We start from the raw sequence: 27,073 nt of genomic DNA, 5'->3' as shown, positions 1-27,073 counted from the left end.
CAAACAGGTGTGTGGTAGTTGCTAGTAACGAAACAGAAAAATAGCTAAAACGATAGCGTTCGTGGGTTTGGGTTTGCGGAGGCCTTCTGTTTTTGTTTATTTTTTACAGCTAAACTAAATTGTGGTGAGGTGAAAGTAAACAATAACAGCAAACAGCAAAGAGATTCAAATTGGATGCATAATAATTTAAGTGCATAATTTGGTAGCCTTGTCCATAAGTGCTAATACATTGCTTTTCTCTGTACTGCCACACACGATATGTTCAACCAAAAGTAATTTTGAGGGATTTTCTATCCCGCTTTAACGAAACGTTATCATTCCTAGGGCAAAAATGGTTCAATTTGCAATATTTATTTTCGTGATTTGTGTTAGAACACAGCTTTTAAGTGTGTGCGTGTTTTGTTGGTGGGTTGGAACACAAAAAGCAAAAGAAAATTAACCTTTTAGTTCGGTGCCTGAACGATTATAAAAGAAACCGAAACATGAACACATAATTGGCGAGACTAATTCAAGGCAAATCATAAACAACACATAATGCTAGCGATTCTGTGACATTCTTAAGTTACGCTCGCTGTTTTGTTAATTTTTCCTCTGTTCTAACGAAAATTATAAAAAATCTTACCCATTCACAAAATAAACGAAAAGGAAAAAGTATCTCTAGAACAAAAGCAAAAAAAAAACACTCAAACATTGTTTGTAGTGCTAGCTTTTCTCCTGCAAACATTGATTCCTTTCTCTTTGCAGATTCGTTCTACGAAACGAAAAAACGATCCATTCGAAATAATGCACATCGACCAAATGCAGTTTGGTTCTATTTCACGCCAGTTCTACACACGGTTAAATAAAAGAAAAACAAAATCCAAGCCAGTCACCGAAGGAAACAAACAAATATGACAAAACAAAATGCAATCGAGGAGCGAAGCAGGGCCTGCACTCTGTTCGCTGAGGCAAATAAAGTGAAAAAAAAACGGTAGTTGATCGGTGCAGAAAACAATTACCTGGTGATCGGCCGCAAACCCACTGCGTGCTAAAGCAACTGGGGAGGGACACACAAGTGGTGATTATATAAGCACAAAATGCTCGCATTCGTACAGTATTATGCATAGTTGGGTAAGTATATTTATATAAGATATATGGGTGTCGTATGCTTTTTGCTTGCGAAAGGGCGAAACGGAAGTGTGGTAACGAAAACGGGCAAATTACTACTGCGCCGTGTGTTGTTCGCTGTCCGGAAAAAGGGGTGCCATTCAAACTTGCGGTTGCGGGCATACGACCGATCGATCGATCGATCGATCAAGTGCGCATTCAATCAGTACGCCGGTCTTGGCGGGCATCGGTGCCAGGAGACAAACGCAAGTTAAACAAACTCGTGGCAAACGCGTAATTTGCAACAAACAAACAACAAACAGCAGCAGTAGTGATCGGTACGTTTAGCGGAGGGTTATACGATTTTAGTAATATGGCACGGTTTGGCAGAATGCTCGTTTTTTTTCCTCTTTTATGTTTTCTTCAAATGCCATGTCCAATATCACTGATTTAAGGTGCAAGAGAGGCAACAACAACTGGCAAACTGGTGAGCTGTGAGTGTGGTGTGGCTATTTTTGCTTTGTTCATCGGTTTTTGCATAATAAAAACCGATGATATGTGTGTGGGTGTGTGTGTGTGTGGCACAACCTAGTGGCGAGAGTACTTTACTTTACCTTTTACCTGTAACGACGCCGTGAACTTCACCTCGGCCGCCGGATTGCTGGCCACGCACGTGTAGTCGCCGGAATGCGCCGCCGAGAGGGAAGGAATGTTAAGGAGGGACGAGTATTGGTCAAGGGTGGAAACGTTGGCACCGAGCAGCGTGGACAGCAGCGGATCGCCATCCTTGAGCCACTTGAGTGTTAGTGGCGGATCGCCCTTGGACACGCCGCATACGGTGCGAGTTCGCATGCCCTCGGCTAGGCCGTCTTGGAAGGAAAATGGCTCGATGTTCGGAGGAACTGCACGAACCGGAACCGATGTCGGTTTAGAGCCCGATCAAATCAGGCCGTTCGATGGTTAGGTAGTAGTTAAAATGGATGCCGTTCCACCGGCATGAGCAAGTAGTAGTACAACAGAAGTAGCAGTAGTGGTAGTTTGATGATGATGGTAGTAGTAGTAGTAGTAGTAGAGTGGCACAACCAATAAACGGAACATGACAACCGAAGAGCGACAGGGTGGAAAAAGGATAAGAAAAAAGAGGAAGAAGAAGAAGAAAAAGAAAAAAAAGAACGAAGAGAACGCGTGAGTCGAGACAAGGGCACGATACAGTTACCATTAACCAGCAGCGACTGGTGGCCCTCAGTTTCGGCGGCAGTGTTGCGAACCACGCACGAGTAGTTGCCGGTGTGATCAGCTGACAGGTTCTCGATCAGCAGGATGGAGTTGTACTGATCGACCTGCGTGACGGACATACGCTGGGTGGGATCGATCGGGCGGCCATCTTTGCGCCAGGTGATGGTAAGCGGAATATCGCCCTTGATGACGGAACAGGTGATCGAGGCTCGATCGCCAACGTTCAGCGAAAGGATCGACGAGTGGAACGGGTTCAACTTGGGTGGGACTGCGAACGGATGGTGGGATTTAAAGCAGAAAAATGTTATTCGATGAACGATCCCGGATGAAGGATCATTCGCAGGTGATCTTCTTTTCCTTTCGTTGATCGATGGTATGATCGCGTGACCTACGTGAGTTCCCACTTTTCGCTAAACGCTGATGGAAAGACACTAAACGGGGATATTAGCACACAGCTGCTACCCGAAAGGATACCTACCTATGACCGCGACTTCACCGCTTCGTCTCGCACTGTGGCCCTGCTTATTACGCGCCCAGCAGGTGTACACACCGGAGTCGAGCGATTTTTGCACCTCCTTAATCTCGAGCGTCCCGTCCGACTGCACCTTTTGGCGCATGTCCTCTGGTAGCTCGCGACCTCCACGTTCCCAGTGGATCTCTTCGATCGGGTAGCCTGCCACAGGACACTTCAGGTACAGCGTGTGTCCAGCGACAGCTGTCACCTTCGGGATCAGCCGGATGTACGGTAATCCTGCAAAAGTGCATTAATCAGCACGAGTTAGCAAATGTGTGGGGGAGTCGTTTTTTTTCTTCTCCTTCTCTTCAGCATACCGTAGATGTTGAGGCGAGCAGAGTGTGACGTTTTGCCGGCACGATTCTCCGCAACACACGAGTATTCGCCACCGTCCTCCACCATAACGTGGCTGATGTTGACGTGGCTGATGACGTCCCCGTGCACGGTTACGTACTGTCCGATCATGAACCTGAAGATGGAGATGGAGTGGTTTAGCAACCAGGAAGCAAAACGGAAGTGAAGTCACTGAACGGGCTTCGAGGAGCAAGAATCGTGAAATTGAGCTGCTAAGCCTGGCTTTAAGCCCAACGAACGACTTACAAAACCCTGTACGTGCAACGGGTGTAACTAAACGCGAACGTATGCACTTCTTGTCGAAGTTTCGAACTGTCTTAATGGCACTCACACACACACACACCCAGCTAAATCCAGTCACGTTCCTTTGGCGGGGGGGAGTCTTTGTGGGCGCCCATCTTTGCACCGCGTGGTAACTTATGCGGTAACTAATTAAGCGTGCAATAGACGAACGGTGAGCCAACCTGCTCCTGCTGCTCACCGAGCCAACCCCGATGGGTGAAGTTGTCGACGGAGCAAAAACACCTCACACGCGGGTCGGTGTACCGCAAACCGGGTCTGGGTCTGGTTGGAAGTTAATTTGAAAGTCGGGTATTTTTGGCGCCGCAAAAGCGCAACATTTTCACACCCTAACCTCAAACACGCTGCTCCTGCAAACCCACGCCCTTGCGAAATGTAAAGTCAACAGGACTCGCAAGGTGTGTGTGCTCGAGCCGGGAGCTGGTTTCTGGGAATGAAGCGAGCTAACCAGCAGCACCAGCACGATGAGGAACTTATGAAGCATCGCCAGCGTTGCTCCGTACGCGTGAGGATCTGTGGTTGGGTTTTCGGGGGTACCGAGTTGGTGGGATTCCACCAGCACCGTCACCTGAACCGAAGGCCCGTGTGAGGATGAAATATTTAAGCTTAATCCGTATCCCATTATAATTTGATCTTCGCATGGTTCCGTCGCTGGAGGATATTTGCGCCGGTGCGACTTGTCTGGCGAAGTGTCTCTGTGGGATGATTCAGTCTTGCAGGTGGAGCAAGCGAGCATTCCGTTGCGAGATGTAAGTGAAAATCTTGCTGTCCATTATTAGCCGTACACACGTTGTCTGTCGTTCGTTTGACAACGCTCGCCTCGCCAACGTCTGGCAACGAGCGAATTTTGCTGGCGTGCTGAGGGAATTTAAATTAGTTTCGAACTTTTCCCACCAACACCGATTTCATGTTTGACTTTGCATCTATGCTTCTCCCGGCGACCACACGCGGTGGAATTGTCGGTTTGGCGTGGAGAGAAAGGCGCGTGTCAAGCTTCGCGGGGGAAGTTTTGTCCCTTTCTTTTTGTGTGCCTTTCAATTCACCGCGTCTTGCAACAACAAGTTGAGGATGCTCTTTTTGCCCGCTGGTGGCTTCTGTGACGAGCGTCTTTGGCGCGTTTAACTGCCAACTACGAGCGTCCCGTGAGCGGCTCACAAAAATGACATCGAAAAAGGGCAGCCGTGGCCTTTTGCTTGCCGTAGGAAAAGTTTGTCTCGCACCGGCGTAAGGCGTGTGAAAATCTGGCTGTCTAACTTGCATAAAGTGAAGGGAAGTTCGCGCCTTGTTTAGCTCGCCGCCAGTTGGAGCTGATGAAGTGCCGTCTTCCGGTTCCCGGTGCATCGCGGATGAAGTGCATCACCGAACACCGGGGAAGTCGTGGCGAAAGTTTTCCCCGGGGCCGTGCCGGTCCGTATTGTGTGCGGCTGGAGCAATATGGTAAGTGGATCGATTAAGTTTCTCCCATGGTTGCGTTAGTGCTATTGCGAGCGAGAAATTAAAATTTCCCAACGGCACGCATCGGTGGACTTTGGTTTTTATTTTTTTTTAATTTTAAACAATATGCGTTGTGCTGCGCGAAGAAACTGATTGCAGTTGAAGCAAGTTTGCGGTGGCGGGGGTTTTATGTTGATTCATGTTGATTATTAGCAGGGGGAAAAGCATGTATGATGATGATTGCTGTTTTAAAGAATCTATTTTGTTTTAAGCAAGGTGCGATAAAAACAAAATGAACAAAAGCTAACTTCTGCTTGTTAAATGGCTCAAGAACCGGAGTACGGTCAAGACCTAGCCTTGCTAAGGCTTACTATGACTTGAACTTTTCACGTAGCTGAATAGTCAGTCCTGCGTACGGGGGAGGCTCAATCGAAAATTTAACCCGACACTATCGTGTGTTTTTGCCACACGCTAACGCTTCGGCTATCCATCTCCCAAAAGGAAGCTAGTTGCTGATTAAAACATTGATAATTTCAGATCATTTTCAGTACGAAAAATATTTAAAAAAAACAACAAATCGATTGATTGGAATTATGATATTACTAAACCATATAATAGTTTAGATTTTTTTTATCGATTTTTGAGCTAATAAATAAATCAACTATGCTAGGTTGTTTAGTAATTACACCGCTAAACGTTTTCCAAATTTTACTGGGTTTTCGAATCAATGAAAAATGCGCTGATAATGTTGAAGTCCCATTTAAGATTAGATAAGTGTAAAAAGCAGCTCTGTACCATAAGTTTGCTTTCAATTCTTTTAATATAATGTATTACTTACGATAAAAAAAGTCATCTCTAACAAGCACCGGCTAGATAGCTCAAACACCAAAAGCTGGCCTCCAAAAATTGCATCCATTCTCGATTAACATTGAGCAGCATTCTATCAATAGCTAAACGCTACCCAAAGCTGCAAAGCTGATAATGAACGAAACACCCCAGCTAAGCGGACTAGCCACTTGGGCCACCAACTCCCACAAAAAACACATCCGTTTTTCTCCACCCATATCGGATGTCCGCATCGTGTGTGGAACCAATGGAACAGCCTAAACATGGTCTGCTCTATGTCCTCGGTGTCGCACCAAAATGTGTCGCATATTAACAAGGCACATCCTTAGAGGGCTTCCGTCTGCGTCAGCTTCCTCAACCGCTCAGACACTTTTGGGGCAGGCAAGACGTGTACATACATGCATGTGCGCTGTTTATCAGCACGCTCCACGTGCTCTGTGTTCCGTTCGTTAAGGATCGAGCGTTTGAATGGCGCTGGATGGAGGAATATTTTTTGTGTTCATCCAAAAGAAAGGAAAAAAGAAGCAAAACCCAACCGCGTGTTTAGGTGGCCAACGGAGATCGTAGTGCGGGAATGGGTAGGGATATAAAAAAAAACACACACACACACACACAGTATCATGTACTGCCTCGGTGGACATGTTGCACATATTGGGTTGATCGATGTGAAAATATCCTCCGCGCACTTGTGCCCTTAGACGAGATCGTACGGGTTGACCCTAACGCAGAAGGTTGATGGAGGAAAAAGCCTCGTTTTTCTAACTACCGGCAACCGGCAGCGACAGCGAGCTATCGGATGTGGAAAGGATAAGATGCTCCTGCGGGCGCCAAGCTCGATGATACCGGGCAAGGATGCCGGCGGAGTAATTTCGGAATTTATGCCGCACGTTGACAGTCCATTTTTTATTTCTCGTAAAATAGTCGAAACATAGTTGCGGGATAGTTCTGATAGATGAGAAATGGTCCCACGCAATAAAAAGGCAGCAGCAAAATGGCTTTTGTTTTTATGCTCAAGCTGATGGCGAGCGGATGGGATCCTATAACGGGTTTATGGAGGGTCGCTATATAGCAGTATTGAATTGAAGCTGTTTGTTGGGGGCGTGAGATTTCGATAAGCGCCTTTTTTTTCATTTTTCAAGCACATATCTATTTATGCGAAGGTTATTAAATTATCCAATTATCCGTGAGGAAACTTTCTACCGTAATGTGAATGACTATTAGTTTGATGCATGAACCGTTAACAGAAGCTGAGTGGAAATGATCATTTAAACCATCATTTATTCTCGCAATTTTCACTCCTTCTTCCTTATCGCCTTTGGTAAGGGTTTCATTAAAGAAGCTTGGTTAGTTATAAGCAGAGAAAAACAACGCAGCCTTAACGCTCTTCCTCCCACGAGCACTCGCGTGCTGGATATTGAAATTGTATTTTTATTCCACCCATTCGGGGCACATAAATTAGGATTACACGAAAGATTGTTACACAACCCATGGTGGCCCATCGCTTGCTGCATTCAGCGGGAGCGGGAAAAACACCGCACCGAGGGAAACCCACCGGTGTGTTTATGAAAATATTTGCCTAACACCGTTTAGCGAGCCCCTCAGTGGAACCGGAAAGGTAACCCGGAACCCGGCGAGGGTGAAAGAATTGCCCCATTACAAAGGGGCTCCTAAAATTACCCTCCCCAAAAAATGGTGTTTAGCTAGGTTGAAGATGGTCCCGGGAGCGTAGTCGGCTTGCTGGATTTCCCTCGCTCCCGATGCCCACGGTTTCGGTCGCCGGTACTACCGGCATTAAATTCACCGGCAATAGCAAGGTGTTGGAATGGAACGAGTGTTTTCCTTCGGCCACGGATTATGCACCCGCGTCGAGTTGGGTGGGCGTAATTAAATTATCACGCCGAAACGTTCCGTTACATTTCATTTTACGCATCCGTCCGCGGGGCAACGCGGCGGCGTGGAATCCTAAGAAGGGCCGAAGGGCTCGAAGGCGTTTAAGCGTCATTTAGGAGTTTTCCGCGTTGGGTGTTGGAAAACAAATTGAATTTCGCCAGGCTAGATTTTAACGATTATGTGATTAAAATTTGCCACGGTAAATTGTCACAACTCGCGGAGGCGCGAATGAAAGCTTGTTTTCGCCGCTATCGGCCGTAGATTGTCCGAAAATTAACGCACGTGCTAATTGGGCGATGCTCAATGCCGCAAACCCGGTTAGAAAACCGGTTGACACCTTGAGTGCCGCATCACCCAAAAAATGGGTGACGGCAAAAACGCTTGATTTTGAAATGCAATTTTTGAATGCTTAGAACAGCTGTTATTCTTCAATATCAAATTTATAACCAAACAGAAACACGAATAAACGTAAAAAAAGCCAAAAATTCATCACAAACGTAGAACGTGGAGAATTAGAGCCGGTGCAACCGTGGCTATGACGTATGAGCAAGAAACGTTTGAATCGTGGTATTCTGTGGAATTTCCTTTAAAAAACGCTTCGCACGCAAGGTGTTAAAAGGGCATGTTCCGCTTTGTGCGAAGTGAAAATTCATCTCGCACTGTTGGGCGTTTTTCTTTGCTGCTGCCGTTTTTCTTCACCCTCACGCCGATGTGCTGACGATTTGTGTGTTTTTGTTTCCCCACGAACACCCTTCACGAATGCTTGGGTTTGTTTGTTTGTTTGTTTTTCTCAACCACACGCCAGAGCCGTGGGACGTGGAATGTTTTAATTATATTTCCGACGCAATGTTCGCCGGCGTTTTATGAAAAAAACTGGGTCGCTTAATTTCCTTGCCCCGGCTCATTAGGCTTCGGACGGATTAGATTAGAGCCAGAAGCCCATCAATCAATCAACCGCAGATCAAATGGCACTTAAATGCCCAACCCTCGTCAACAGCGTGCCTTGGTGTATGTGTGTGTGAGAGAGAAAGAGAGCACGATACAGAATAAGGTCGATGGCCTGCTTTGATGAGCACGTTTTGGGGAGAGCACTTTTTTTTTCTTGGCGCTTGTTCCACATGCTCCACTTATCAGGATATGTTTAAACCACGTAGTTTTGCGTACATTTGCTGTCCTGTTTTTGGCTCACTTTGGAGCACGTCCTTAAGCTTAGCTTTCTCGAAAAGGAAAACTTCCGCAACGGGCAAACCTGAAGCGTGGTGCAATCGATCAAAATGAAGCCTCGTGAAATGAAGCCGTCCGCTGGCCGTCGCGGTTTTCGTTCGAACTCGAACTCGAACGAAGACGTGCCGGTGAAGCTGTGCACAGCGTTTACTGTGGTCACGTTCGCCTTTCGCTACCGGACTATAGAAAAGTCATTAATTTACGGCCCCAATCCATTTGGATCGCCCGTTACTGCGGTGGTTAAGCTTCCAACCATCGGTTTCGCTGGGCTTTGGAGAAAGAGGCGTACCATTTTCCACCCGAAGTGTAGCGAAACAAAGTACTCGCACACGGACCGGACAGTGAAACTTCAATAAACGTAGCTCGTAGCGTGGGGATGGGAATGGTCGTGTTTGAACAGAAACTAATTAATCACAATCGTCCACGCGATCCCGATTCCGGTTCGGTTCGATCGCTACGAGCATGCCAGCGCGCTTGGAACGCGCACGGAGCTGGAAATTTCCGGCAGCCGGAAGTAACGCGAGGAAAAACCCCGTTCCGAAGCGAATGGTTAGCTCGAGAGCTGGGAGCAACTTATAACGGTGCCTCTAGCGTTCGGCGGTTAACGACGAGCGAGAAGATTGATTTCCATACGAGCTAATAAATTTTATTTGATTTAGAATCCATTTTCCCGATCGGCGGTATGAGCGAGCGAGTGGATTACTTTTTTTTTCTCTAGCTCTTAAACCGGTCGTTTTGATTGATTTTTGCAGGCGTTTCTTGTTAGAAAACGAAACGCAATAGATTATAATATGCCGTGAAAAGGGTGAACTAGCCGAGGAGCCGTTCTTTAGCGGTGCTTTGTTTAAGTAATCTTGAGATTAGCACGAATCATTTCCATGAACCGTTTGGATATTGAGACTCCTTCGATAAGTTATGACATGTAAGAATCGAATAGTTCTTAAAACCATTTAATTTTAGCCTGACGTTTTGTAACAACATTTTTTGAAAGCTCGCGTAATTTCTTCGCATTGTGCTCAGCAGCAGAAAATGAAGTACGGAAAGCAATTTCGAAAGAAAAACTTTCCAGCAAACTGCTCGAAAAAACACACACACACCAGCAAAGCTAATATAGACTGTACGGAACCGGAAGCAGGATATGCTCTTTGCGTGCTGGATCCGTCGAAAGTGGATCAGCGAGGTTTGCGAAGGTTCATGGAACGCACCAACCAACCAAGCGCAAGATGCCGTTAAATGACGCCTGCCGGATGTTGGTAGAGGCAAGAAGGAAATTAGGAAAAAAAAGTGCCCCAGACTGCGATGCCATAGTAAAACCGTCGCTACGGCCTGCTGGTGATGATGCCAAAGGCCATCCTTGCCACTCGGAGCGAGCGAACAGTGGACCGGATGTGGGTGGGATGTCGGGGGGGTGGAAAAAAAATTGAATCCCATCCCAACCACTCAAACCGTCCCCGTCAATGTCTGCTACAGCAAACATGAAGATAAACGAGATTATTCAAATACGGCCACGGGAAAATGAGAAAACGTGAAATAGAAATGTACCACCATCAAGCCCAAGGCAGATGGGATGGTGTTGAAATAAAAATCCTTGCCGACCAGCCCGGGAGCGGAATATTTTTAGTGGCCAAATCAAACATCCCCCGTTGGAAAGGATGTGCACAGGGTTTTTCATATTTATTTTCTTTCCACTCTCTCTGCTAGTGTGCTTCGGGCTTTTGCTATGAATATAGTTGCGATGATGACGATGATGATGATGATGATGATGATGATGGATTGAAGAAAGTGATTTTTTCTTCGCTCTAGTGTGAGCAAGACTTTCACTCCGAGCTGGTGGGATTAATTTGTACCACTGCTGTAGCTCGTAGACCTTTCGAATCCGTCAAATATCTAAACCTCGACCCAGGTTGATAACAAGCCGCGAAGCAATGCCCCATATCAACACACAGCGGGGGTGTTTTTGGACGTGAGCAGCACAACACGTAGCTTACCTGCCGTTCGTTGGCAGCGGGAATCCATCCAGCGTCCAGGCGATTTGGGGCGTCGGGTTTCCTTGTGCCGAGCACTTGAGCGACACGGCCGGGCCTGGTTGAAGCGTCTGCTCGATGAAGCTGTACACTAGCGATGGTGGCGCGTCTACAAAACAAAAAAAAAAAAGCAAAATGAAACCGAGAACGAAAAGCACAATTCCGTCCGGTGACGGTGCGCGCGATGGGACGATAATTATCATAAATAAGATGTAGTTTTTGTGTGTGTGTGTTTGTTGGTTCGGGTGGGTGTCAAAACGGAAAACCTGAAAAAATAAAATAAATAAACCATCTTCCACGCGACAGAGAGAGAGAGAGAGCTGCGTTTGCGATGGAACGCCTGCGGGCGTGGAAATGATTTGCGGTCGAGCGATTTAGCTGAAACCACCGTGGCAGGAAATTACCCGGCTCGAAGGACCTAACGGTTGTGTGCGAGAGTCCATCTATTTCGCACCGGCCTGTGGTTGTTTGTATGTGTGTGTGTGTGTGTGTGTGTGTGTTGGGTAGAAATGTATATTAAATGTTTTCCAACGCGAAAAACCCACGCACCAGAGAACGGCCCTCCAGCGGTGCGGAAGGTGTTGATAAATCCGGTTCTCCGGTTATGGTCGCAAAAGGCGCAAAAAAGTGTATTACGGTCATTAGAAAAAAAATAACAAAAACAGTGAGACCGCAGGAGAAAAACCAAAAAAAAAAAAACGCGTCAAAAAGGTCGCAGCAAAAACGCCACCAAGGGCGATGGAGACAGGGAACGAAAATGGCGGAGACTGGGAACGAAAAAGGGCGGAGACTGGGAACGAAAAAGAGCGGAGACTAGGAACGAAAATGAAAGACCCTACCAGCTGAGCGAAATCGCGTGGGTTCGTTTTAATGTTTGCCCTCGCAGCAAAAACCGGAAACGATTGCTCCTGTGTCGTTTGGGAGGCGATTTTTGTATATTTGCTTTTATTTTCATCAGCACCCGCCTTTTTTTTGGGGTGGGATGTATATTGAGAATTAAAGAAACAAAAAAATGATGCTTTAAGATCTCCGTTCGAACGGCTTTCGCGTGGGTTTTGCAGCGAAGAAACTTCGCGCGGATCGCCTGGAAATTGGCTACGAACATAAAAATAAGCATAAAGGTGTGAATGATGAAAAAAAAATTCCCGCATCCGAATTGGGGACCTCACAGAAGCGAAGCTTATTTTCCTTTCCACCATCGCCACCAGATCTCAGCCCTTTTCTAATCCAGCCGAACGGAACGAACCAGCCTCTTTTAACTCGATTACCATCTTAATAACCGTTGGCGTTTAATGGGCAATGGACCTAATTTTGAGTGGGCTCACAACACCGCACAAGATCTCACAAAACTCAATCATATCTCTGACAACTACAAGGGTTGGGGCTCTCGCAGGGTCCTCGCTTATCCGTCGCTAACTTACCGCCCAGCTGAAGTTCGGCTGAAGCCTGAAAGGAGTCGCCCTCTTGCCGTCGTACCACGCACTGGTACATGCCCTTGTCCTCGCGGGTCACTCCCGTCACCTGCAGTGTGTCTCCAACGCGCCCGGAGCTCGGTAACTGGCGGCCATCTTTGAACCAGGTGATGTGCTGCGGTCCCGCCGACATCCCGTTCGCCGTCACTAGGCACCGGAACTCGGCCGTACCGCCCATGTGTACGCTGAGCACGTTCGGTGTGATCTCGACGTGGATCGGCGTGGAAACGGTTAGCCGCAGGTCGGCACTTGCTTCACCGCCTGCGTTCGATGCGGAACACTTGTAGACGCCACCGTCCTCGCCTGTGACCGCTTCGATCGCCAGCACTGGCCCTAGCAGTCGTATCCGGGGTCCGGATGATACCGGGATCGGTTCCGGTCCGTTGTGGGTGTACCACCTGCGGTGAAAGATGTACGGGGAAAAAGAATATTAGCAGCGGCAGCAGAGCACGTCTGTCTAGTGCTTATGCTCGTGCAAAAGCTGTTCACGGCGAGTAAATTTACATAAAACTAACATTATAAGCCGTTGTGTTGCGAGTGTTTATGTTTTTAAATGAATTTCGTTTTTTAAACCGAGCTAGTTGAAATGTGCTTGTTTCTGTAGAATTGCATTACAAAACTGATCAGGAACATACGCGTTACTCCGCGGTGTATATTGAAATTGTTTCAAGTTGTTTTTTGTGGAGGCTTAATCAATTATACTTTAGCTTATCTATAACGATAAGTTGTACTACAATTGACCTGGCATTAGGAACCTCCTTACGAAGCTCTCGTATCTTGAGCAAAATACCGTTAACATGAGGTTCTTCTAGTTAATATAAAATTATGACTATTGTTTATCATCATCTCAAATTGTACTCTTATTGACGCACAATTAGTGAAAATAGGAGCTTTTAAAAATATAGACCTTTTTTTTAATTAAAATTAAATTTCTTCCACTAATATCTCAATTGATTATTCTTATCAGGCTGTAAATTGTACTTTTATTGACGTACACTTATGAAAAAAATTAAGCAACTAAAATACTAGATCGCCTTTATAAAAAGACGTATTTTCCCCCAAAAACTCTCAATGGGCTACATTCTTAATGGCTGTAGAAAAGAGGGGAAAAAGAGCAAACAGGGAAAAAAACCTGCCTAGCCAAAAGTTCTCCAAGCTGTGGGGGGATGGGCTTTTTAAAAAAAAAAACTTCTACCCCTGCCCGGCTCGATTACAACCATCAAGAAGTCGATTTTCACAGCTTGTCGTCTCGCAGTCAATCGAATGTTGAAATTAATTTCCGTTCGATTGAGCTCCGCAAACAATTCCCAGAACCCAGAACGAAGCGGCTCGAACGGAACGGGAATCGGATTTCCGTTTTTTTTTCTTCCCGCTTCGTCGATGCGCTTACTCTACAAACTCCTGGGAAAGTTTGCGCTACAAAAGATGAAAAAGATTTCCTTCCTCCGTGTGCCCGGGGAAATGGGCGACTTGGCTTCACTTGGCCCTTCCAGCCCAGCCCTTTTTTTGGAGCTCGTGGCATTTGCAATGATGGCAGACGAACACGGATAACATGCGGGTTGAAGGCTTAAAACTTGAGTGTCTGCAAGTTTGCGGTTTGTTTTTCCGAGTTTGGTTCGCATAGGGTGAAATAAAAAAAAACAGTTCTCGCTTTCACTTCCCGATAAGTACTTTTCGATTGATTCTGATCGGTTTTGTCCGGGTGCATTACTCTGCACTCTTTTCGTTTGCCGTAGAGGAGGATAGCTGAATCCAAAAAAAAAATAAAAAGAATCATGTGAATTCTCCACCCAATCTGGCCCCGACGAGAGCATAACCGGCACGTCGATTTATTTGATAAACTTTTGCGCTGCAGGCGTGCCGTTAATCCGCAAATGAGCTCACGCCAAGACACGGCAGAGCTTCACAAAAGCTTCCACACAAAGCGCAAGGATTTTAATTTCAACCGACGAAAAAATAAAAAAAAAAAATCATTTCCCAAACTCCGCAAAGCACATATTATTCATCGCAACCAGCAACAACAACAACAACAAAAAATCGAAAATAAAATAAAACAGCAGCACAATAAATGAAGCAATACTTAACGGTTGTCATAAAATGCCGGCACGTTGGAAGTTTTCGCTGTAGTTCCGCCGCCGTGCCGCACCAAACGCAACGCTTTAGCCAATAAACTTTAAAGGCCAGGAAACAAAAAAGGGCGCCATTTGCGATTTACGGAAAATGAGTGGAAACTTTTCCCATTTCCGACACGATCCGAGTTTCGGCGGGTGCGACGCCTGTGTCCTGTGTCGTGCTATGGAGCCACGATGCCTTGTTCCACCGACCACCGTAATTAGCAATCATTTACGAACGAGCGGAAATGAATATAATTGCAGTTGATGCTCGTGATTGGGCCGGCATGGTCACAGAGCATGGTACGGGCGGGCAGCATACACCCGACCGAGAAAAGTCGGATTTGGCGCCCGACGGAGACGCTTTGTGCAATCAAGGGTTAAGCACTAAGCTGATGAACTTGAGCCCCGAAAGGTGATTAGCGCCAAGCGGGCGCTGTCGCTCAGCCGACATCGTACCGTTAATCGAGCAGCAACAAAATGGTGGCCGGTGCGTGGCGTAAGATTCGTTGCTGGCTGTTCGAAAGGTAAGAAGTAGGAAAAAAAACCCCACTCTGGAACCTCTGGCTCTGGGTGGATTGTTGATGAGTGTGGGGATTAAAAATTAACAGATCGCTTGGAAATGAGCGAACACGCACGCGCATTCACGTGTTCACCGGGTGGTTTTTGTGGGGGGGCTAGGGTTGATTAAAATGTTGCACAAAATCCCCTTCGCAAAATCGTGTGATCGACAGCGAGCGCAAAATTCCGCTTTTCCATCCGGATATCGATGCTCTACGCCATCAAAGGCTTTCGAGTGTCACTAGGCGAATGGTAACTCGAGTGTCGGTGGCCAACAAAATGGGAGGAAGAAATAAAAAAAAAAGGGAACCCTCACTGATGACTTATGGGGTGTGCTTTATGATAGAGCACCGGTCAGCGCGATGGATGGTCACTGTCACTCTTCGCGTCGATCAGTTGCACTCAAACCGAATTGACGTTTGATGATTACGTGCTGTTGTTGTTGCGCTACGCTTAACGCTCGACTCGAGAGATAGAGAAAGAAAGAGAAAATCATATCGGTCACGCGAGTCGAGTGAGAGGAAATTAAAATGGAGGAAAAATTAAACAAAAACCAGGGCAAAACAACTCGACCGACTGGAAAGCACTCGTAACGATAACGAGGAAAATGTGATACACAGTGTGCGAGAGAGAGAGAGAGAAAAGGCAAAATGAAAATTGCCAAATCCAATTAATCATGTTGATGCCTAGTAGCAGACGTTGTCATTCGTTTTAAATTATCCCAAGTGGATAACTGGACAAGGCCACGCGATGCGATGGCAGATCGGAGGCTAGAAAAGGGTGTTTTCTACTAAACGCCACTTGTTTTTTGTTTTGGTTTTCGAAAAAAAGAAAAGGAAAGCAACGACTTTTATACGTGGAATACCATCGAATTTACAAGAAATGTTGGTGTTGTAAAACGGACAAAACAGCCGCGTTGTTTTCCCTTTAAATCGTTTCTGTTTTCTGTACGCATTTTACTACAGCTGGGCTGCTGTAGAGCTCCGAAAGCTCACCACCAGCCACCAGCGGCAAAGAAATAATAGACTTTTTCTTCCACGCCCCAATCACCGAACGGCATCATTCGATGGCGTCGGTAGAATAATCCCTGGCGTGATATAATTTGCAATGGAAATCAGTGCGGCGTTCGCCCAGACGCTCTGCTGAATTAATTTTTCTCGAACGTTCTTGTCAACCTAGACAAGACAAGCGTCAAGATCGAACTTGCTCGGGAAGGTGGCAGCGGCACACGTTCACCGTTCGGCGTCGAAGAAGACGGCATTGGCCGGGAATCGAGACACCCACCAAAGGCCAACGACGCGCCACGATGAAGGTGTAGGGTGGTAGGGCGATACGGAAAAGGGGAAAATGTATGCGAATTATGCTGCGGAATGTGATAATCTGGGGGGAAATTGATGGAAAACATCGATTGCTGGCGTTATTTGTAGGTTTGCTTCGGGTGTATTTTTTGTTGTCTTCTTCCTTTGCTTCTTTTTGCCGCCCCTATCTGACCGGCTTCTGGAGGGCACGTAGAAAATGTATTCCGCTGCAATAGTCCCAGCGGAGTGGTGAAAGACACCGAAGAAAGATGTGATTATTCGGCGGACTGGTGACATGAATACATTAACGATCGATTTATTTTTTGTTCATCGAGATCATATTCGAAGAATATCATTATAAAATCAAGGAATGGTAGGTACGGGAAGCAATTCGAGTTAATAAATGCTGAATGCCGTTCTAAACATGCCGTTGATTTGAATGTTCTTAAGCTTTTTATCAACCATTTTATTTGATACAAATTGTGAGTATGGTTTATGAAGTCTATTTTTTTTAACTTTTTGTCCATCATTTGTAATAGTCGTATGTTAAACAGACATTTCAGTATGTTTTTTCCACTCAATAAAATTTTTTAAGATCATAAATGATGCACTTTTCACAACTATTAGTGTTATATATATTTAATCTAACATCGTTAGATTATATGTTTTGTAACTGAGAACTTCATAAGGACGTTTGAAAATAGACAAAAAGAAACTGCAAGCAGGTTTCTGATCTGTGCGGTGAAAGCAATTACTTCTCTCGCTCGTATCATTTTCGTATAAATGAAGGTAACATTGTATTAATCGTCAATCTAACGCTGCCGCGAAACAATCCGTGTTAATTAATCGCACCGCGCACTCGCACGGGAAACATTTTTCATCGAATCATCAAAGGAGCACTGTGCGATGGAGGGCCAAAATTTTGTACAACGAGAAAGGAACAATTAAACGAAAAAAAAAGAGCTTTGTCAAATGGCTGCTTACCGATACTCCGGCGATGGGCATCCTTGGGCGACGCACAGCAACACGGCTCCTTCGTCCTGCGAGACGGCAACATGCGACGTATGCTCGACGACACTTGGCGAAACTATTCCTCGTTGGTCTGTTCGCGATGAAAGGAGAGAAAAACGTTTTCAGCTAGATCAAATGCGTCACCAAGCGTAGGTAAAAGGGCCGGTCGACTCGGTAGCACTTCACACCTGTACGTCGGTTGGCGTTCATTAAGCACTCGTCCGGTAACAGTGGTACATTTCTTTTGTAGTGTAAGGAGGTAGTTTGGTCTCGTACAATTGTCGGCAAGAGCCTGACTGTGCTGATAATTATGTTTTGTCTTATATCTTTTGGTACGTTTCCGTTTCTCATATCACGCTTACGAATGTGAAATGCAAAAGTAGCGCTTTTTATACATGTTTCACTGAAGTTTGTTGTGTTGTGTTGCGATAAAGATTTCTTTTTGATTTTTTTGTTAAATACTACGATTTAAAATTTGTGCATTGTAAAAAAGCACGACTTCCGTCTAAGGCGGTCAGAATATATAAATTGCAATCCAACAAAACAGTCGTAGATGGGGATAAAATTTGCACCGGAAATGTGTATCCATCAGCTAAGTGACGCCTGAGACAAAACGATCCCGAATGGTTCGCCTGCCAGGAAACAGTCCAAGGAAACGGTTTAAATAGGTCGCTTATGCATAAAAGTGTTACAACGGCTTCTGGTTCGTGTTTTTCTTTCTCTCACTCTCTCTCTCTCTCTCTGTCTGTCGATCATGCTCCTCCAGGACTTGCGCTTGCATCCGTCCATCTACTGCAAGCGGTGGAGCCGTCACGTTGAAGATTTAATCCCATTGTTATGATGAAGCGTGAAATAAATGTTGTGCTGCAAGCTTTTCGGCAACGAACTGCAGATTCCCGCTCCCTAGGGGGCAAAGCAGCTTAAACACGCACCAAGGTCCTACCAGAGTGGAAGAAAAGGGCCACGAGTGCCCAAAGAGAGCCCCAACACGCCACAAACCCGTCCGAGGAAGCATCGGTTGCAACTGCACGAAGCGGCAACCATTTTGTTCCGTTTCGTTTTCGCTTTCACTCCACTATCATACCGTTAAGCGGTATGGTGGTATCGTTCCTTTTTTTTTGCCCTTGGCCACGCCGGACTCGTGCTCGGGGCGGCCATCGCTTACGCAAGCAAACCATAAGCCTTAGCCTCAGCCTTCCCAATGACCAGCAGGCTTACGACCCGGGAAAGAACGAGACGAAGCAGGACCGAAACAGTGGCCGGAACTCCGGAATGGCACGGAACGGAAACGGACCTTTCTCGTCGAAACTGTCATACCGAGGAAAGTGCGCCGGACTCGATAGTGTGCCAGATGAGATGGGCACTGTCGGGTTTCCGTTTAGAGACGTCGTTTTATTTTTTTTCGCCTTCATTTTCCTTCCTTTCCACGACTGAAGATCGGACCGGGCGCACGTTGCCCACTTTGTCCATCTTTTGTTCGTTCGTTCGCTCGGCCCACTGGAAAGGGGAAGCGTTTCCATGGCTTCGATTGGACTTTACACCGACATGCTGCTGCACTTCAGGCGAACGAAACGGGTCCCACTCAAGCCACTCCATAAAACGGTTGCCATGCCGACGGGATTGGGTGTCAGATTTTTATTCTCTCGAATGAACCGAACTAAACGCTTCTGATGTGACGTGTGCATCGGAGCGAGCCGCATTCGCTTGTCACTCGTATTACACACTTCCAGCCGGCGCCATTTGCATTCGAGCTCACCGGAATGCGGTGAAGACGCCGTGCGGAGTGCGCCTTTTGGACTTGGTAGCACGTGCTCGAAGCGTGTCGAGGCGAATACGCCCGCAAACTTACTGCGCGTACTTACCGCTCATGCGTATCTTGGCCGAATTGCTCGTAACGACCTGGCGCGTGAGTTTGTGCATCGTCCGGCACCGGTAGGATGGGTAGCGATCGTTATACTCTAGATTGTGTATCAGCAGCTCTCCGGTTGGTAGCAGGTGGTACTTTCCATCTGAAAAGCGAGCGAGAGATAAAGATGAGCAACCCGAACCCGTGAAGCGCTAGAATATGAGCCGATCGAGCTTACCTCCCTGCAGCGATGGGTAAATGTAGAACGCCGGTTCCTGCACCCAGGACACGACCCTTACTAACTCCTTAACAAAATTAGGCACTACGCAACGCAGAATCGCGGTACAGCCTCGGGAAGCTGCCAGCACTTCAACATCAACTTTGTATGCTTGGGCAACCACTGAAACGATGCAAGAGAACGAAAGAAAAAAAAAACGATCGATTTAGTGAGTGAGAGTGAGACGATAGTTGCAAATTATGGGCGGCGGAGATGGTGCTGTTACTGAAGCAGAAAAAGAAGACATTTTGAACGTCAATCCGTGGATCCGTGGTTGGAAAGCATATTGCAACGGCATTATTTGACCACAAAAGCTATTCAACTAGAAGTTTTGGTTGGAAATGGGAGGATGATGTTGAATTTGACCCACAAGACTTAAATTGAATGAATTTGATGACAACATCCTTTGGAACCTAGCAAACTACATTGGAACATGCTTTTAACTTGTTTTTATTTCCACTGAGGACAAGTCATAGGAACTAAGCAAGTCAATGCTGATATTAATATAAAGATATTATGCACCTCAACGGCGTGTATTTCGTTATCTAATTGTTATCTTTGTTTCATATTGTTGCACATATCTCAAATATAAAAATAACATGAAATGATAGAGACGAATTTTGTTATTTATCCCAGCTCGGTAGCACAACATATTAGCATAATTGTTGGCTCGAATCTTAAGCTTACTCGTCAAGCATAACTCAATTTTCCCATGATTTTCAATCTCTTGGTCAAACAGTGAAGGAACACGTTTATGCATCTATCAAGCAAGAAAAAGAATTAGTTCTGTACCATGAAACCAAACGATGCCGTTCGTTCCGAAAGGGGCCAATCAACCCCTCCGGGGCACAACCCGGTGAAGGTGGCAGACCGTTTTCCTGTTTTGGGGCTATTTTGGGCGTTCTACGGTCGTAAAAAGTAAGTAAAGCTTCGACCCTACTCGTCATCGTGACAAGTTTACCAAATTTGCTTCAGCATCCCACCGTGCTATTTTTTTTCTTTTTCGCTTCATCTGTTAGACGGTTTTCCACTGGGCCAAGGAAACCCTTTCATTGTGCGCTCCCACCGGAACGGTGAACCCAATCATATTACGAAAAAAATAAAATGGATCCTTATTATTTCGTTACATTCGTCATAATCAATGTAACACCTGATACGTCTGTATTTCTGTCCGGCCCCAGTTATCATAACGGGAGGGTCCGTTGTCGGGTGTATTCGCTTCAGCCGTTTGCCTTCAGGGTGAGATGATTGGGTTGGCAAGATCTACGCTTCTTGAGCTTCTTCGATTACGAAGCTAATGTAAAAGAACCTTTTATTTCGTATTTTTATTGGTCTATCGGATGGCAGGGTAGTGTATTACCAATTCCTGGAAGCTTAAAGTTCACACTGTTCAAGAATGAAATAATCCCGCTTCAGCCATCTGTAATACAATCATCAGTACTCCGCGAGTTTTTACATGCAATGTTATTTTTTTATAAAACTATAGAAAGATGACAAAATACAAGATATTTCAAAGCTATAGATAATGCGAATTACAAAAAAGAGACAACCAAGACAATTTGGATGTAAAACATGGACAAAATGAACTCATTTCTAAAATATAGATTCCTAGGTTGTTGAGATGTATATTAAATATATCGTTACATATATATATATATATATATATATATATATATATATATATATATATATATATATATATATATATATATATATATATATATATATATATATAATGGTGTTAAAATACCATACTGTGTAATACAATTATTTTGCAATGAATTTAGGTTTGTTTTGTCGTTACTTCTCGCAAAAGGGTTAAGGCCTATTTTTAAATCGAAACATAAAAGTATAATATATGAATTACTTAACATCTTTGCCATGAAATAAATGTATTAGCTTTAATTTTAATAATTTTCTAACGTTCTTCTTGGCTAAAAAGCAAAATACACTTTAAGATCTTGTTTTGGGCTAAACTGAACGTCATCATACATATGATACGAAAGGATAATTTCAAATTTTACTTTAAAATAAATGTTGTTTAACTAATGTGAAAAGATTTTTCTTATATTTATTGATTTGGACCTATGATCAGCCAGATGATGTTTTAAGCTTGATTTAAGTTATGAATACCATTAAACAAGAATAAATTATCTTTGTCAAACTCGTGTATTTATTTAGCCAACGGGTTTTGAAGAAGAATGTCAATAGATTATGAAATTCAATAAAGCAAAATAGTTGTAAAACTGCAAGGATTTTGTAAGGCTGTTTTACAAATTCGAGCACAAACCCGTATCTCTGGAATGATCAAAAGATATCTTAATTTTACTTTGTAAAGAACTATTGAGCTTGGCTTCAGAGTTCATATTTTGTATTTAACAATAGCGAGAATTTCAGTTACAAACCCTACAACACTATTTTGATACAAATTATTCAGTTGCTTTAGCGCACACTGTGCAATGGTAATAATTCTGTTGCTCAACAGGATGTACCGCTGTTGTGAATGTTTTGAATGTGCTGCATGTTTTGGATGTGTTTCGTACTTAAGCCATCTTGAACAAAATCGAGCAAATACCCGTACAGAAGAAAAGAACTCCATTATGTGCAGAAAAGACTCGACGAAGCGCTGGCACCTACCCGAGGACGCCGGCTACCAAACCGCCCAAGTAATTACACCTGCGTGGCGCATTCCCTTCCCGAGCCTGGTTCAAAGGAACCCAAGGGACAGGACGAAAGCGAGGGCACTCGCTACATGCCTCAACCCCCTGGTAATGGTTTTAGCTCAGCTCAGCTCAACCCAACTGCGAAGTAATTAGCGAAAGCGAAGCACCAGCACAACGACGGCGCTGGTCGTTATCCATCGCACCCTACTCACCACCAAACGCGACGAAACGCGAAGGTCCGTTCCGTTGGGACGCGCCAAATAAAAGGTGACTTGTAGTCATTCACAGCCACCAGGCACCATTGCACAAAATGGCGGGAAACGAGCAAAACCAAAAAAGTGGCACCGAGAAGGCAAAAAGTTTCCCTCACAGCAATAACAACGGCTCGTGGAAGGGCCGAGACGCGTAGCGGCATGAAAAAGAAGACGAAAAAAAGACGGGGAAGAAGAAAAATGCGAGCCGTGGGTTGGAAAAACTGCGTGGGCAATAGCCTCCACTGCGTGCCAGCCAGGGTGCTACGGGTGGTGAGTGCAATAGCCTTGGCAAAACAAATTCATTCGTTTTGAACGACCGGAACCGGGCACCGACCGGTGATTCCTGTGGAGCCGAACCGGTGTTGGTTCATTAGAGGACTTCTCGACGTGTTTCCGACCGGTGGGATGCCTTCGTCCGCTTTTTTACCCGCCGTCCTCATGCCATTTTCGCGGTGAAATGAAGGTGTTTCCTTTCGTTTGCAGTACAACACGAGTGTGTGTGAGTGTATGTGTGTGGGTGAGAGCGTTTTTTTTCCATCGGCCCAGCGCTTCAGACCACGTTTGTTGGCATTCGTTTGCTGTTCGGTCGCTGGTTCGCGGTTTTCGGGTCCATTGTGCTTAAGATTTGCAACATTTTTATCCCGCTTCGTTTACCGGTTTTAATTACAAATATCCCGGCTACACCTACCACACACACACACACACACACACACATACATATTTGAAACAGCACCCATACGAAGAAGCGAACAGTTGAAGCGGTGCATTCGAAAATACCTCGGGTAGCTCGTTTGAATTTTTAGAACATGCACTACCGCGCACTGCAAGCTGTTCCGATGCAGTGTTGTGGAAAATAAAAATTCGTTTAGCATTTTTAAGAGAAGAAAACTTAGACAAACGAAGCAAACGATGAAAACGAAAATCGCTCAAAACGCGAAATTAATTTAAAGTTTCGCTTTTGCTGCACTACGTTACTGACATAGTTGGCTTTATACATTTCTGAACATATACATAGGTATGTGTAGTCAGTATGAATTAGAACAACAAGAGAGTTCGATGATTTTCAAATAGAATATTCAATTGTTCTAAAAAAATTATTTACTGTCAAACGGGACTTGTTTTCGTGGCCTACTTTCACGAGTAAAAAATAATATTCCAAGTTCTAAAAATGGTTTACAAAGCCACATAATTTTCTACGACAATTACAAACAATAACAAACGTTCTTAAACAGTTTTTGTTATTATGTATAAGCTACTAAAAAGTTGATAATTATTTCATAAAATCATTAACAATCAAATGAATTACACTTAACAACAGCCATCTAAAACTTAGTACGATATATGCAATGAAAATTGAATCTTCACATTGCTTCCCAATGTAAAAACTGAATGTAATACTAGTTATTAAAGTTGTTTTTTTTTTCAAAACATAAAACGATCTTTGGACAAAATATATAAAATGCATCGTTCGGACGAAGATACGATAATATTTCGTTAATTCAACTGAGAAGCACTCATGCAAACCGCACTGCAACCTGCAGCTTGACTTCGCTGTTTTTGGCTGCGCTCTTTTGTTTGATTCTTCGGTTGTATAGGGTTGTATTTTTGTTTTGCTGTGTTCTAGTTTGCGTTAAAAAAAACTGAAAAATTTTTCTTCCCGTCGGTTCTCTACCAAAAGCACATCGGCACCACTAAAATCCATGATCCATCGTTGGAGCATTTTGTGTGTATGTGTGTGTGTTTGCTTGTTTGCTTCTCAGCCGCTGCATGCAGTACTCGGTGCAATGGGAGCTTTAGAAATTCAATTACGCTCATACCACGGCACTGTCGAGCTTTTCGAGTCGAACATTTACACGCTCGCCTGCACGATGGTCCAGCCAACGCTGGAGTGGCTCACCGTAGCTGCTCGGAATTTCCTTCGACTTTATTTTCCTCCAAACGGTAGACATTTTTTAGCGCTTAATCCATTCAGCAGCCAACCGTTTCATCAATTTACTCCGTCCCGATTCATTATCCAATTATGCAAAATTCGTACCAGCCAGCAACCGTCCTCTGACATCCCGTACCTCAGTACCATCTGGTGACTCGTTCCCATCGAAGCCCGGAGCTCCGCTTCGACTGACATCTAGGCGTTTTGGTAGCGAAACGAGTTTACTTCGCTGGGAGAGAAGGCATCAATAAAACCTGCTCCAACTTGGAAGCTTAGGCCACCGTATGTGGTGCTACAGCGAGCTGTAATTTCGTAGCGATTCGCAAGCAAATAGCTGCTGCCATTTGGTGGAAGTTTTCCACGGGGAAAGCAATCTGGAAGCATTTTTTTTTTGTTCGAGCTGCTTAATTTACTTCTAGCTTCACGGGGTTTTTGAACCGCTTTAATGTTCCGAACTATTTTCGGTCTCTTCACGTGATGTAACGCTGGTGGATTTTACTGGTTGCATGGTTTCAAAACTAAGTTAAAAATAAAAATAATCATATGATTCTATTTTGAAATCGCACCTCTGTTTTTGGCAGTATATTCTGTCAAAATGCGTCAAACTGTTAGCAATTTATTGTCAAAATGAGACAAAAATGCTGAAATTTTATACGAAATAAGAGGTTTTTGAACCATAATAACTATAACACATAATTTATGTGTGCCAAAAACAACATATTCTCACGATAGTAGTTCTACGGGTACATGTGATAAATGTTCCTCCATGCCATCGTTAATTGGTAATTTGTTTTGCTTTCTTTTCCGAAATCAACGAAGATATTATTTTTATATCATTCGTGCACACATGCTCGCTATACACCACGGCATAATTAATTGTTAGCACCTGGTTGCTTGTTGGTGGCGCATTTTTGCACAGATTTAATTGAAATCCTACCCTATCCTGGTTCAGGAATGGTTTATCATTTTTCTTCCCGCTGATCTCTGATTGCACTCCTTTCCCCATGTGCACATGCCATTCTCACGAACTGGCTAATATTTAATGTCCACACTCCGAGTACACTGGGTGATAAAGGGATAGATGTTTCGCCACGAAATTCCTGCTAATACCATCGCGGTATCGTAGCGATAGTGAGAGTGTTTGGCAAAGATGGAAACTCCAACCCACCCGTTAGTCTGGGCAAAAGGAATCCGAGTCGTTTCAACATTCAATCGCACCGTTTCCGGTCCGTTCCGTTCCGAGACGTCCAATGCCCAAGGCTTCGCTCACGTCACGTTCGCGTCAAGTCACGCCATCCGTCACACGGCGTACGCGTCTGCGGAATTGCGATGCTCCCAGCATCACGGGACCGGCCAAAACTTCTCACGATGCTACGGCACGAACATTAAGCATCGCGGGCACGCCAGAGAGACACACGGCAGACAGGCGGACGGATAAAAAGGGACCGTAGCGAAACAACACAAACAACAGCGGCAATGCTTCGCACGGCATGTCCCTCAGTCGAGCGTTCGAGCGGCGGAAAAGTGCCGGAAAAGATTCGAAGATTAAGAGAGTAAAAATTCCGGAATTAATTCCAATCACGTAGCACGAGATTTTCTCGTTTATAATGTGATTGAGAGCGTGTTCGAGCGGAACCGGAAAAGTTGTGCCCGGTTTCGCGCCCCGTGTCCCCGCTTTCGCCTGTGGTATTGTGGCTCTCGGTTCGACCAGCGCATCCGCTGGAAATGGAATCACTCGAGTACGGTGAACTTACCTGCCCGAACCTGCACATCCCGCGAGATGACCCGTCCGACGGTGTTCGACGCCACGCATCGATAGATTGTACTATGGATGTCCTGCCGGTACGCGGCAGCGGGAAATGGCAGCAACACCAGCGTCCCGTTACGCAGGACTCGCCGTACGCCACCGACGTCACCGACGGACGTGCCATCGACCGACAGCCAATCGATCGACGGCTGCGGGCTTCCGGAGGCGGAACAGTCCAGCCAACCGCCGGAGGAGTTGGAAAACTCGAGCCGCGACGGTGGCTCCATGACGAACGATGGTCCCCGGAGATGTGAATCGAATGCTGCCGTCAGTCCTGAAACGAGTAGAAAAACACCAGCACCAACAAGGTGAGAATGAGAAACCGCAATCGTGGTATTTGTATGAGATGCGCGGTGCTTTGAATGCTTTCGAACATTCAAATTGGCCTCGTTTGGGCCGTGCTGCGAACGCTGGCAGACTATTCCCAATTTGAAAGCACTTTTTGTTTATTATAATCTGAACACGCGAAACCGAACCTTACCGCGAATGAGAAACGACCGGCGTATGACGCGACAGGGCCGTTCGCGATTTTCGTGTAAATAAGTCTGATCGGTAAAACTAATTAAAAGTCAACAATCACCGTGCTGCGAAGTGCGCGCTCCCTGCGAAGATAATTAAGCCTTGTTTGTATGCTCGAAACCGACAAGACAAGAGCAGCGGGAGATACAGCTATTGTCGCTTGCTTTCGCAAATCGGAAACGGATATTCTGTGATTTTCTCTTCGTCGCGAGATGTCACCATCTCGTGGTGTGAAGCCGAAACGGTTGTGCCGGATGGTTGACGAGAACTGTGGGTTCTTTGAGGCGCTTGCGACAACACCGCACACAAGTGCTCAAATTCAAATTGGCGAACGTTAACCGCTTGTTAATTCAATTTAAACCTTTGTGTGTGTGTGTTTGTGTGGTTTTGAGCAAATATTGACTACAGGCTTTGAA

At 45.2% G+C, this 27,073-nt stretch overlaps 1 protein-coding gene across 1 annotated transcript in view; it reads right to left on the bottom strand.

Annotated features, from left to right (window-relative positions):
• The window catches only part of LOC128726849 (cell adhesion molecule Dscam2), a 42,798-nt gene extending 16,394 nt beyond the window's left edge, over positions 1 to 26,404 (bottom strand). Inside the window, exons 1-9 of the mRNA XM_053820687.1 lie at positions 26,086 to 26,404; positions 19,446 to 19,607; positions 19,224 to 19,370; positions 17,335 to 17,452; positions 12,330 to 12,778; positions 10,873 to 11,017; positions 3,154 to 3,305; positions 2,801 to 3,073; positions 2,303 to 2,590 (exon numbers count right to left, since the gene is read on the bottom strand). Of these exons, the coding sequence (XP_053676662.1) occupies positions 2,303 to 2,590; positions 2,801 to 3,073; positions 3,154 to 3,305; positions 10,873 to 11,017; positions 12,330 to 12,778; positions 17,335 to 17,452; positions 19,224 to 19,370; positions 19,446 to 19,607; positions 26,086 to 26,365 (2,014 nt within the window). The 5' untranslated portion in view covers positions 26,366 to 26,404. The remainder of the gene's footprint in view (positions 1 to 2,302; positions 2,591 to 2,800; positions 3,074 to 3,153; positions 3,306 to 10,872; positions 11,018 to 12,329; positions 12,779 to 17,334; positions 17,453 to 19,223; positions 19,371 to 19,445; positions 19,608 to 26,085) is intronic.
• Positions 26,405 to 27,073: the final 669 nt, after the last annotated feature.

Source organism: Anopheles nili, chromosome 3 (genome assembly GCF_943737925.1).
Source record: "Anopheles nili chromosome 3, idAnoNiliSN_F5_01, whole genome shotgun sequence".
Classification (NCBI taxonomy): Eukaryota; Metazoa; Arthropoda; class Insecta; order Diptera; family Culicidae; genus Anopheles; species Anopheles nili.
The sequence above is the reverse complement of the archived record's forward strand: the minus strand, read 5'-3'. Positions and strand labels throughout refer to the sequence as shown.